This window comes from Trachypithecus francoisi, unplaced genomic scaffold (genome assembly GCF_009764315.1).
Source record: "Trachypithecus francoisi isolate TF-2019V2 unplaced genomic scaffold, Tfra_2.0 Contig01579, whole genome shotgun sequence".
NCBI classification, from domain to species: domain Eukaryota; kingdom Metazoa; phylum Chordata; class Mammalia; order Primates; family Cercopithecidae; genus Trachypithecus; species Trachypithecus francoisi.
In genome coordinates, this window is record NW_022681442.1 from 35,810,649 (window position 1) to 35,825,061 (window position 14,413).

A 14,413-nucleotide genomic window follows, 5' to 3' on the forward strand; every position below is an offset into this window, starting at 1 on the left:
ATAAGAGGAGTAAAAGCAATTGAAAAACAAATAACAGAAACATCCCTTCTTTCTTCTCTCCTTTTCTCTGTCCCTCCCTCTTTTCTTCCCTCCCTCATTTTCTTCTTCCCTTCCCTATGCAGTTCAAAGACAAATCCATATGTCTGCGAGCACCTGTAGGTTCACTAAAGGAGAGGTAGAGGCAGAGCAGCCAGCCCACTTAAAAGCAGAGCTCGCTTTCCAGACAGCATTCTATCCTTGCCTTGGATGGCCTACAAAAAGCATGGGTGCTAACTGCTCATTTGAAATTTCCCAAAAATCTGACCCAAGACAAAGCTTTAAACAATCTAGTTAAACATCTGAATGAATAATTTAATTCATTTTTAACAGAATACTGTAAACACAGGGCCAGGCGCAGTGGCTCACGGCTGTAATCCCAGCACTTTGGGAGGCTGAGGGGGGTGGATCACCTGAAATCAGGAGTTTGAGACCAGCCTGGTTAAAATGGTGAAACCCCGTCTCTACTAAAAATACAAAAATTAGATGGGCGTGGTGGCGGGCATCTGTAATCCCAGCTACTGGAGGCACGAGAATTGCTTGAACCTGGGAGGTGGAGGCTGCAGTGAACTGAGATCGAGCCACTGCACTCCATCCTGGGTGAGACTCTGTCTCAAAAAAAAAAAAAAAAAAAAAATTGTAAATACAGGATTTTGTACTTATGTGAGTGAGCCAGGGTCATTTAGGAATATGGTACTCAGGAAGAAAATAGGGTGAATGTAGTAATTTTAATAAACTCACTGCTTCCTACTTCTCCATCGGCAGGCATGACCAGCTTATCAGAGCTAAACTCTACACATTGCAAAACGGTTTTGCCTTTCAGCTCTGTGTAGTTAGGTAAAGGTAAATATAGTTTTGCCAGTAAGCTTGTTCTTTTGCTTTTTTCATAAACCTAAATATAAAAGAAATGGCTGATAGCTCACTAAAAATACAACATAGAAAAAGGAAAAAATAAGCACCCTTAACAATATATTTTTATTTTTTTAAAATACCAGAATATAAAATAAGTATTGCTCTATAGCATTTCATCCACATGATTATGAGAAAAGCCACCAGTCATGTCCTTGAAAGTGTAATGCCTTTTACTGACTTCATAGAAAATGAATTGAATACAATGGATTATGAATACAGTTCTGAGAATACGTATATGAGGTACATATAATATCATAGTAACTTAATTTTGTGTAGCACTTTAAAATTCTTGATCTCATGTAAATCTGATAAAAATTATAGTAAATAAATATTCTCATTTTATAAGTGAGGAAATGGAAGCTCTATATGAAAATATGTTTGTTTTTATTATAAGTGGCTGAGACTCAGGTTGAATTGCTTAGGAAAAAGGTAGTCATTGGTCATGAAATTCAAGGATGAGTTAAACAAGCTATGGGAGCGGGCAGGGAAGAAAAGCTCCAGAAGAAAGGAAAAGGGGGTGCTGAGTAGACAGTCCCATAGAGGTTCACTGAGCATGAAACCCAGGTCTTCGAATTCTATATGGTGTGTTTTTTACAACAATTCCATGTAACTTCACTGTCATAACTATAAGCTAAACTTTTTTCTTTTCTTTTTTTTTTCTTTTTGAGATGGAGTCTTGCTCTGTTGCCCAGGCTGGAGTGTAGTGGCACAATCTTGGCTCACTGCAACACCTGCCTCCCAGGTTCAAGCGATTCTCCTGCCTCAGCCTCCTGAGTAGCTGGGATTACAGGCGCCCACCACCATGACTGGTGAATTTTTGTATTTTTAGTAGAGACGGGGTTTCATCATTTTGGCCAGGCTGAACTTGAACTCCTGACCTCAGGTGATCCGCCTGCCTTGGCCTCCCAAAGTGCTAGGACTACAGGCGGGAGCCACTGCGTCCAGCCTAAGCAAACTTTTTTCAATAAAAAAATCGTATTTTGACCTATACTGTGTTGTCAGTGCCTGGGAAAACAGTGATATGTGCTCTAAGAAGGAAATCAGAGGGGAAAACTGCTCCTTGAAAGACAAGAAAGAATGTGCCAATCAACGTGATGACTTATTAGCCAATAAAGCAAAGAAAGAGGAAAGTCAAAGAGGCACATATTTTTTCTGGTTATCTGGTTTTACTTCCTTGTAAGAGAGAATTTAAGACACCACGCTGGTCCCTTTGACAAAGGCATTCCTACTGCAGGAAGGTTTGTAGGTGAAATAAGTTTTATTATAAATTAGTAAATTGGCTAACTTTCAGAGAATATGAACTGATATATTCAATTGCTGAGTTGGCATTTACACTTCAGCCTTGTGAATTTGCTTAGGGTATGTAGGATGCATGCTCAGTGGACTGTCAAACGCAGGTTCTTGGACTACAAGGCTGGAGGCCAACTCCTGCACAGCAAGGTAAGTGTACTGAGATAGAGAATTTTATCAGTTGAGGGTTCCTAGGAGCCAGTCTTATGCCCTGATGACAACTGTCAACACCATGATGCAGATGAGATTGAGCATCTTAAAAGTGGTAAGAATGAAAAAATGGGCATTTTAAACGGAGCAGCTAACATGTACAAAAGCTAAGAGGTAGGAAATTACAAGCACGTGTGGGAAAAGACAGGCAGCTCAGTTTGGCTGAAGTGATGAATGAATACAGAGTAGTAGTAAGAAATGAATTAAAGGCAGGCGTGTTGGTTCATGCCTGCAACTCCAGCACTTTGGGAGGCTGAGGCAGGCAGATCACTTTAGGTCAGGAGTTCGAGACCAGCCTGGCCAACATGGTGAAACCCCATCTCCACTAAAAGTACAAAAATTAGCTGGGCGTGGTAGAGGGCATCTGTATCCCAGCTATTTGGGAGGCTGAGGAAGGAGAATTGCTTGAACCCAGGAGGTGGAGGTTGTGGTGGCTGGGATCGCGCCACCGCACTCCAGCCTGGGCAACAGGGTGAGACTTCGTCTCAGAAAAAAAAAAAAAAAAGAATTAAAAATGTAGGTTAAAGTCTGTTAGGCTAGGTCATATCGATTTATTTTGGAATTTTTGCATTTGCTAATGGTGAATTTATCTCTAACTAGATTCCTCTCCCTCCCTGCTTCTTAGTTTGTTAGGCTCACATGCCTAAGTGATAGGATGCTAAAGGACTCAAAATACACATTTACCTATTTGAGGAGGCAGATTTTAAACTTCACGTGATTGGATTATTATATCACAATTTACTTTAGGGACAACAGTCAGAAAGTATAGTTCTTGTTTGTTTTTGTTTTGTTTTGTTTTGTTTTTTTGTATTACGAATGCAGTGTGGAAAGTCGGCATATTTTTAATGTAGGAATTTCAACAGAGGGACATTGTAAGACAGTGTAAACCGGAATACATGAATAATGAATAGAACATCTATCAGGGAGAGAGCAAAATTATTCTCGGCATTATAAAAATAATTTTGATTTATATTTGTGACTACAATTATCTCCCTACTCCTCAAGCACCTCCCTTCCTACACACAAATCTTTATTCCCTCCTAACTTTTTTTTCTAGTCTAGCTTCAAGTTTAACCCCATTATTGGCCACCAGGACTTCTTGTCTAGACTCCTTTACTGTCTCTCATTTTTCTGCATCATCCTATTTTCTTCTTCCATTACTGTGGGGGTTTTTACAGTGGGATCTTTGCACAGAGACTGGGAGTCTTTTGTATGTATATTCTTTCATCTGATTCTTAGAGGGAGGGATCTAAAAATCCAAAAAAAGAGGAAGAACAAATACAGCAAGAGACTGAAGCCACCAAGTCAGGGATGTGGAAGTTCATATTACAGAAATCATTCAACACTTAAAATAGCTGTGATACTCATAATACTGTAAACAGCACTTTTCTACCTCACTGCAAATGAATAGTAGTGCTGCACATCCAGGGGTGCAGAACTTTTAGCAGGAGAGGAGTATTTGGAACACTACAAATCAAATAACTTTGTACTTACAGCATAAGAGACTGGTGGTGAATTATACATTTATAAATATCTTATCATCTACACATAAAGATCAGTCCATCTCTTAACATCAAAGAAATTACTTATCACGTATAACTGTAACTGACAAAAAATTTTAAATTATGTATGGCATAAAATAAGATACAAAAGTAAATGACAATGGCATACCTCCAAGCAAATCACCTCAGGCCAATATATTAACTGAATATTGAAAATTTGCTGAAACATGACTTTAAAATCAAACTGTAGGGGAGATACTGAAGTACAAGAAACCTGTTTATTGTTGTAAAATATTTTAATAAAGTATTTGAGCTTCTGAATTCTGGCTCTTCTTTTTTGTTCATCCCTAAAAATTAAATAAACCTTTAAATCAACCTTAAAAAGTACAATAGACCTAACATATTGTTCTTTCAAAATGTATATTAGCATGTTAAACAGAAGATAATTTCAGAGGACAAATGTTATCTTTACATCAAATAACACTTGTCTACATGTGGATAAAAATTTCTTCTTCCCAGTCAAATGTTTTTAATGAAAGAGATGTACTCAAAATATGCATTCAAAAATAGAAGAACTAAAATCAAGGTGCTATAAATCATTCAGCTATTATTTCACTAAATTACAATTTAAAGAGACTAAACCACGTTATCTACCACATGTCTTATGAGAGGAAAAAACTGAGGGGCTTGGGAATGGCGAGGGGAGGTTGAATCAAGAATTTAACAATATTTTCTAACTTTAAAAAGACACACACATAGACTACATACACAACACACAACCCTCCACACACCATGTTGTCAATAACTTCAAAGATGTGGCTCTAAGGCAACAGGCTAGCTGTGTTCTCTTAAAGGTCTCTGTAAATCACCTTAGGCTGCGTACCCCTTTTCTCCAGGACAGTGGGGAAGCCACCCTATCTCTGAACCCAAAGATCAAAGGAGCAAGCCAGGTTACTTCCCTGGGGGAAACACTTGTTGAGGCCTAAGTTGATCCCTTGACTGATATAAAACTCCTAGAGTCTTTCATTCATTCTTTAATTCACTCAACCAACATTTATTGAATATCTTCCTAGCTGCAAGAGAACTCACCTAATGATATTTAAGACTTGATCCTCTTTTTCAGAAGGGAGAAGGCTGGGTGGAAGATAAACCCTAAGTTGAAACATAAAATCCCCTTCTGCTCCCCGGTCTAATCACCCTATGGGTCCAGTATGTTCCTGCCCTATTACCTGTTCATCTCTGTAACCTTCTCCAAGAGTTAGAGGACAAAAGATTACTTATTCTTATCTCCCTGTTGGCCTCTTTTGACCATATTCCCAATTACCTTTCAAGAAATAGGATCTAAGTAAAAGTTACTCTTTCTGTTGCCCTCTAAAAGTAGTTTTAACAATGAGTTCATGAATTGATTATAAAAATTTGTTGATTCAGGGTTATAATTATCTTCAGGAAATCTTGCCTTTCTCTTCACCTGTAAACTCTTTTTAATTCTTCTCTAATCTCTGTATTCTTTTCACTTCTATCCTCTATATCGACATATTATTCTTTTCTGGAGAATGAGTTTTTATTCAATTGGATGTTTTAAATAGATGACGGCAATGCTATCTTCAGATGGCAATGGCTTTGCAAAGATATAAAACACTGTACATCCTTTTGCCTTGACTTCCACTAAGTTTTAGTCTAGGTTTTCCAGCACAAATATCTTCTTCCTCCTCTTTCTTCTCTCTCACTCCAACTTTCATTTTATGGCTCCTGTATTCTTACCCTTATTTAGATAGTCTTTTGATATGGGTGTCCTACATAATAAAATATCTCAGGCCCTTTTTGGAAGGAGGTACAGAGCAAATAAAGTATTTCTCCACTGCTGCACTTCTCTGGTCAGAAAGTGGGTGGTGATAATTGTGACTTTGTGTCTGCTGCTCTTTTGGTTGTTAATGTAATCATCCATTCATTCATTTAATAAATATAAACATTTACTGAGTACCCAGTATGTTCCAACACTGCTAAATGATGCACATTCCCAATACTCAAAGATGGACTGGTACCAAGTGTGCCATGGGATAGAGATGTTGAAAAATTAGACCTAGTACACTAGGTTGCCATATCCTCTTTAAGGGAGATGGGATCCATAGGCCTAGTAGATGGAGAAACAGGGTTACCTATGATGTCTGTTTTTGCATAATGTTTTAGGCAAAGAGAGAAAACATTATAGCTCAAGGAAGAAATCACAACTGGGAAGTAACCAAGTTTGTAATGTCAAAGAAGAAAATTGTTTAGGGGGCCCGCTTGATGTGAAATGGTTTTTATGACAGCCAGAGTTCCTTTAACAAGCAAAGGCAATGGTATATTACTTTTTACAGTGCCTTTGTATCTTTTTATACCCGAACAAAAATTAGTACCATAGCAAAAAAAAAAAAAAAACCCACAAATTATCAATATATGAAGCCTAGCAGTGAAGACACCACAGTTTCTATAGAACACCAAACTGGTTTAAGTCCCACCTCAGTTATGTATTAGATGTGTGAACTTGGGCAATTTAACGTCCCATAAGCTACATTCCTGCTTTAAGATGAGGATAACATGGAACTCTATAGAGCTATGGTGACAATTAAATGTGAAAATGTGTTTTTAAAAACTTAGAGTGCCTGGCATATGGTACTCACTCAAGAAATCCCACTTTATTTATTAAAAACAATCCAATTAATAGACAATATATAATAAAGAAATAATTATTTAAACATGCTTACAATGAACAATTGGATAAGCTTGTTAATTCTGCAGTGAAAGAAAGTTGTGGCCTCAAAGTAATTGGCTTTATTCTTTCAATTTCTGTTTCATCTGAAGCTAGATATGAGAAGCTCTAGAAATAAAAAAATATATATATAATTTATCATGTACATCCCTTGTGTAGGACATTTATTCTTAAAATTCATTTATTTCATGTATTTGTCACTTTGTTGGATAACTGTTAGAAATACCAAGATTTCATATTCTATCAAAAAATAAAATATTATAACTAGTTGCGTTTAATGTTATTTTGCAATATAAGTACCTCCTGGTTTTTCCCATTAAGTTCTTTTCCTTCATTTTTCTTCTCAGTTTCAGACATTTCTGAGATTTGCTCTTGTTCATCACATTTATTCATTTTTATCCTAATTAATAATAAACAGAATTACCGAAAGCAGAAATAATGGAGGTATTTGAGAGTTGTTCCAGTTTTTGCCAAAACACATACACACCATACACACACACACACACACACACACACACACACACACAACCAATCCCTTACAAGTAATTTTACATTCTAAGGAAATTACCAATTTGATAAATATTAAAAAAAACTTTATAATCTTGTTCTCAGCTTTCAGAGATTTCTCCCTTCTCAGTACATTTACCATTAGTGTTTACAGCCCTTTCTAAGGGCATCAAGAAACCTTTACTCTGGTGAGAATAAGTAACAGGGGAATGGGGAGATAAAAAACAAAGGACACATACCCTGTTTCCTCTCATTTTTCTGTCTCTCATATTTTTGAAGCTGTGAGAACCTGAGCAGGTATAAGGGCAGGTGATCATGGTGATATTAAATGGTAAGTCATAGTTGGTGTTTGTGCATAAACAGTAAACACTTCATGGCATTAGCACTACTGCCACTGCTGCTGCTACTACTACTACTACTAGCTAATCCTTATAGAGTACTTACTAAGTATGTGCCAGGCAATAGTGTAAGTACTTTACACGTATTAGCTGATTTAATTATCACAACCCTATGAAGTACTATTATTCCTCTTTTATTAGTAGTTCAATAAAATCTCAGTTATCTGAACAGTGTCAGGAAATTATTGATCTAGGAGTCAAGTTTTTCTGGTAGTGTAAAAGTTTATTGTTTTCAGTATAAGTTTGTTTTCCATTTTAATCATTTAAGAAGGAAATCCTTTGGTAAAATATTATATGCTCTGTTGGGAATGTAAAATGGTGCAGCTGTTTTGGAAAACAGTCTGGCAGTTCCTCAAAAATGTTAAGTACAGAATTACCATATGACCCAGCAATTCCACTCACATACCCAAAAGAAATAAAAGCCTATGTCTGCACACATGAGGAGTGACCGCTAATGGGAAGATGATTTCTTTGGGGGGTGACTAAAACATCCTGAGATTACACTGCGGTGATGGTTGCACAATTCTGGGAATTTATTAAAAACAATTGAACTGGAGACTTTGAATGGGTGAACCATATGGTATGTGAATTATATCTCAACAGAGCTGTTTAAAAGCTATTATATGCTTTTTGCCTTCTGAAATAGAATACAGGTGACTAAGTGCAGATATTATCTATGTGGTAGTATCCTGGGCTGAAAATCCAGCCTCATTAACGGCACTACAGAATCTGGGCAAGTTACTTAAGAACTCTATGCCTCACTTTTCTCATCTGAAAAGTAGGTTGTTGTGAGGATTAAATGCACTAATTTAAGTAAAGTGCTCAGCCCAGGACTTGGAGTAAAACAAACACTTAATAAATGTTATTATTTTCTTTGGTTTCAGGGCAATCAATATGACATCAATTAACTTGCTGTTCTTTAATACCAATGGCTTTTAACCTTTGTTACATATTAAAATCACCAGGGAAGTATTTTAAAACTCATGATATCCAGACCATACCCCATACTAACTAAATTAGAACAGTCGTTTTAGAACTTCCTAAGTGATTTCAATCTATAATAATTTAGGGAATAAGTGTTACGAGTAACTTAGACAATGGGTGTTATGCCCAGATTTTCTTCTGAGGGAAACTATTGAGGCAGGGTCTATAGCTTCCTCCTTTCTATTCTGAGCCAAATGACTCTGGAAATGATGAAGGTCCTGATGTTATTTTATCAAATGTTGTTGCATTTCCTGCTTGCATAGCTTGCATTTTCTTTCTCATTTTAAAAGTTTCTTTGGCAGTTATCTGAATCTTCTCCAGGTAGGCAGTGCCAAACAGAGAACATGAGTGAAGACAATATAAGAAATCTGGGTTCTCTGTGTTATTTGCCAGTGCTGTGGTTTGGGTTCAAGGGCAGAAGACAACACAATCTATCATCTATACCGACTGACACATCCAGTCTCTCTAAGCTGAATGCAGTGTTGCTAACATTTAACAAGGAGAGTTTGTCACCTGCACGAGAAGACAGGGCTATTTCTTCAACTTTCTGCTACCTCATTTCTGCCACTGTAACTTTCTAAAACTTGCTCTAGCTGAGATTATCAATAATCTCCATGTCAGGAAATCCAATGAACATTTTTAGTAGTGAACTTAACTGATAATAACTGCTAACCACTTCCTCCTACTTAAAATACTCCCGCTTCCTTGCCTCTGGGGCAAAATACTCTATAACGGGCGCTTCTCTGTCCTTCCTCTGGTTTCTCCTCCTCTACCAAGCTATTCAAACCAATTTCTCAAGACTCAGTGCTTGGGGTCTCTCCTCATCTTATTCTCTGCTGTCTCCCTAGGCAGTTTCATGCACACTCATGGCTTCAATTATGATTATTTACTATGCCACAGACCATGGACCTAGCTGCCCACTCAATTGCTTTATTTAGAGATATCTCAAAGGCACATCAACTTCAACATGCCCCAAACCAAATACATGATGAAATGATAACCTGAGCTCAGTGTCTAGGTACCACACCTTCTTATCATGAGTACTATCTCTCCAGGAAGCCTAGCTACAAGTTTATTCAGTTAGGGCTCACAAGGACCAGGTATGTTGTGAGGTCAACAGTGGTAAAGTTGGCCAGGAAACAGTTCCGAGAAACATCTTCAAACAGATAGCTTCTCTAATTGATCAGAATGATACTTTTAACTGCTTAAACTAAATGCCCCAATTTAGGATTGCTGGGGCTAGCCCAGCTGGGGCCAACCTGGTGAATGACAGTGTTGTATTTAGCTGAGAGGCAGTCTGGAGAGACAAATTCAAGCCAAAGTCAGCTGGAAAAGTTGAATGTCAGGAAGAATAAACGCAAAGGGCCTCAGGTGGGACTGGAGTTCAGAATAGTGGCAACAAGAGTTAGTGTTGAGCAGGCAATATGGGTCCAAAGACATTGTTCTGGGTAACCCTATGACATCTGTGTCTCCTCTTTGTTGGTCAAGGATTCATGATGCATGAGTGTGTTAGGTTGGTTTAAAGGATTAGAAGCAAGTCATTACATTTACATTAATTTAGGAGTCTAAGATAAAGTTCAATGGTGGATTTAGGTTTAGAAACCGTCCAAGGCACTTTTGTTAAAAAAAAAAAACACTGCAGCAGGAAAAAAAAAATCAACAAAATAAACATTTTTCTTATTTGCCTGAAATTGTACTAACCTTTTACTCTTTTGAAAACCAAAAGACCCAGGACAATGGATTGTGGGGAGAAAATTAGTTATTTCCCTGTGAGTTCACAAACAGCTTCAGTGTTTGGGTTTGAATTGAAATTATTTCCTCCATCAGACATGGTTTTATGATTTTATCAAATTATCTAAAATATGTTTCACCTAAAGTATGATTGCTGGCTCCACATTCATCTTTATAAGAATGTGCCAAACTGTTTCCAAAGTAGCTGTACCATTTTGCATTCCCATCAGCAATGAATCAGTTTCCATTGCTCAGCATCCTTTCCAGCATTTGTTAATGTCTTGTCTTTCCTTTCCTTTAGTTTTGGATTTTAGCCATCGTAATAGGCGTGTAGCACCGTTTAATTGTGGTTTTAATTTGCATTTCTCTATTGACATAACAATAGAGAATGACATGACAATGTTGAGCATCTTTTCATGTTTTCATTTCCCATCCATATACATTCTTGAGTGAAGTGTCTGTTCCAATTCTTTCCCCATGTTTAATTGAGTTTTCTTAAGTTTTAAGAATTCCACTTTATATATTCAATATATATGTGCATATATATATGTTTATATATTTAAGATAGAAATTCTTTGTTGACTACGTGGAATAGTTTCCTAGCTTCTGGATGTCTTCCTAGTCACTGTGAATTCCCACTTATTCATGAGCAGTTCCTCAGGAGACCAATAAGAGCAAATAGAGCAGCCACTTACCTCTGAACCTGTAACTTTATTGGGGTGCTTGTAAACCCTTGCCGCTGTTGAAGAGATTTAATCTGTTTCCAAGTTCGTAATATACTGTGGAGTAGGGAGAAGTCCTTTCCCCTTTCTAAGTCATACATCTGTTTTGTATTACTATAACAAAAATGGCAGAGCAAAAGTTTTTCAGTGGATTAGAACTAAAAGCCTTCAAAGGTGGCATGAAAGAATGTATTGCAATAACTCTTCTGAACTCCCTCCCCACCTTATTTTTTTCATTTTATACACACCTGAACCCCATGTTACTATATTTTATGTTACCCACTGCAATTCCATTAGAAATTCGTCCCTTTATGACTTAATGGCTTTTCACTATTCAAAAGTGCCCTGCTAAAATGCAAATACTCCTGAGAAAACAAATAGCCTAGCTAGAACTCTACGATATTTTTTTTTTCTTTTTTGAGACAGAGTCTCGCTCTGTTGCCCAGGCTGGAGTGCTATGGTATGATCTCAGCTCACTGCAACCTCCATCTCCCGGGTTCAAGCCATTCTCCTGCCTCAGCCTTCTAAGTAGCTGGGACTACAGGCATGTGCCACCATGCCTGGCTAATTTTTATATTTTAGTAGAGATGGGGTTTTACCATGTTGGGCAGGCTGGTCTCAAACTTCTGACCTCAAGTGATCGGCCTTTGGCCTCCTAAAGCACTGGGGTTATAAGCATGAGCCAATGAGCCCTGCCAGAACTCTACAAGATTCTGAAGTACCAAAGAGAGAAGAGCAATAGTGGAAGAAAGGAGCAATAAAAGCAAGGGAGTGGAAAGCCCCTATTTTTGATAATTGTGCTTTCTGTCTATTCAGGATTTAGTTAATTTCTGGTTGGCACTTCATTATTTCCAAAAAAGAAGATGCAAATCAGCTGGTGCATGTCCCTTCCAATGCTTTGGTGCATTATGATGCTCCCACAACTTTTATTTTGCCACCTAAGTTCTAGTTGGATGGTTCCAAAGCCACTGGTGAGGTATTGGCTTAGATTAAGGATGCCAAAATCTCAAGAGGTCTTGAGGGGAAAGGATGGCGGTAGCCTAGTACCATAGAGTTTGAGTCACACTAAGAAAGTGCTGGGGAGGGATTCTTATTTAGTTAAAGTGCATGAAGATAGAAAATATGCACTTCAAGGCCAAGCATGGTGGTGCATGCCTATAATCTCAGCATTTTAGAGGCCAAGGTGGGGTGGATCACTGGAGCCCAGAAGTTCAAGACCAGCCTGGGCAACATGGTGAAACCCTGTCTCTACAAAAGTTATGAAAATTAGCCGGGCATGATGGTGCACACTTGTAGTCCCAGCTACTCAGGAGACTGAGGTCTCCTGAAGCCTAGAAGGTTGAGACTGCAGTGAGCCGTGATTGCGCCACTGCACTCCAGGCCAGGTAACAGATGGAGATCTTGTCTCAAAAAAAAGAAAATATATATTTCATAACTCAGTTTATATCACTTCCTCAGTACAGCCTTGCTTGAAAACCCCCACAACAAAATTAAATTTTCTTATATCCCTTCATGCTTTTCCTTTTAAATATTCATCACACTTGTAATAAGTCATTCAATGTCTGTTTCCCCGTGTGATATCAAGGTTCAGAGTACTTTAGGATAACAGGTGTTTATTGTAAATGTTACCAACATTTTTTTGTAAGCTTCCATTACCTCCCAGTCCGCTCACGTAGCTGAAGTGTGAAACAAGAATACTTAAAGGAGTGTGGTCATTTTGAGTAAGTGCCATAAGAAGTGTGATACAGTAGAAAGGATAGCAAGATACTTGGAGTCGACAAACCCAGTGTTAACTGCGGTTCTCCAACTTACTTAAGAAAACTGCTTAAGTGTTCTGAGTCTTCATATGCTCAATTTTTCTTCAACCTCTTGACACCTATTTGAATGAAGTACCTCTAAACTGAAAGCAATGGATCAAATTATTAATCAGAAAATAATAAAATAAACACACTATTCTCCATGTATTTCCAGATTTTCTGGAAATTGTATAATGTATTTATTACAATTTTTTCAGGTTAACAATTAGAACACTGCTTCAAATTTAAAGGTACTTTGCCTGATAGGCTAATAATCATATTTTTAGAATATTGAAGTAACATACTGTTTTAAAAAAGTTTCTTCTATGTTTCATAACTTTGCAAATACATTATATTAGTATGTTAAATTACACTAATTAACATATTGTATTAGTATGTTGAGTTACACTAATTAATTTCTAATGTTAAACCATCCTTGCATTCCTTGGATTATTCCAATTAGGAATAACCCAAATTTGGTTATAATGTAGTATTTGATATAATTTTGTTTAGTATTTTAGTATCTATGTTTGTGAATGAAATTCAGTTGCAATATTTTTATACGGTTGCCAGGTTTTAATTTCAAGGATATGATAACCTCATTAAACGAGCTGAAAATGTAGCCTCTTTTTCTTTTATTTGAAAGAGTTTGTGAAGAAGAGTAGTTATCTTTAAATAAGAGGATGTGAAACTTTTTCATGCATCAGAATCACCTAGAGGGCTGGCTAAACACAGATTGCCAGGCCCTACCTGTAAAGTTTCCAATTCAGTGGTCTGTGGTAGACTGGATGATGTGCATTTCTAACAAATTCCCAGGTGAAGGTGATGATGCTGGTCTGGGGACCATACTTTGAGACCCACTGCTTTAAATGTTCTAGAAAGTACTCTAGTTATCTGAGCCTCGAGTTTTCTTTGCAGAAAGGTTTCAAATTAATGGTTTGATTTCTTTAACAATTATTGAATTACTTAAGGTTTTTTTTCTTGTCTTTTACTTCTTGAATATGTTTGATTAGCTGTATTCGGTGTAGATTTGTCTTTTCCATATAAATGTTTACATTCTTTAGCATAAAGTTATTTAAAATATAAAGCATCCATAGTAATGTTCCCTTTCTTTTCCTGACATTGTATATTTGTGCTGTTTCACTTTTTCCACATGATCAGCTTTCCCAGAGTTTATCAATTTTTATCCAACATTTGAGTGTATTGATTTTCTCTATTATAGTTTTATTATTAATTTGTTTATCTCTTTGTTATTTCATTTCTCTTACCCTTTATCCTCATTTCTTTTCTTTCCCTCTATTTTCTCCTTTTGAATCTCCTCCAATGAATATGTTGATCCACTTAATGGTGTTCCACAAGTCTCTTAGGCTCTGTGTTTCTTCAATTTTTTTTTCTTTCTGTTGCTCAGATTCAATGATTTACATTGTCCTATCTTCAAGATCACTAATTCTTTCTTCTGCCTGCTGTAATCTGCCTTTGAATCTTTCTAGTGACTTTTTCATTTCAATTATACTTTTCAGCTTCATTCTCTTTTTCAATTTTCTATCTCTTTATTGTTACTTCCATTTTGTTTATA

At 37.0% G+C, this 14,413-nt stretch overlaps 1 protein-coding gene across 1 annotated transcript in view; it reads right to left on the bottom strand.

Annotated features, from left to right (window-relative positions):
• Positions 1–14,413, bottom strand: part of CC2D2B (coiled-coil and C2 domain containing 2B) — a 130,366-nt gene that overhangs the window by 59,800 nt on the left and 56,153 nt on the right. Inside the window, 5 exon segments of the mRNA XM_033187631.1 lie at positions 778–928; positions 4,120–4,297; positions 6,695–6,807; positions 7,000–7,099; positions 11,015–11,155. Of these exon segments, the coding sequence (XP_033043522.1) occupies positions 778–928; positions 4,120–4,297; positions 6,695–6,807; positions 7,000–7,099; positions 11,015–11,155 (683 nt within the window).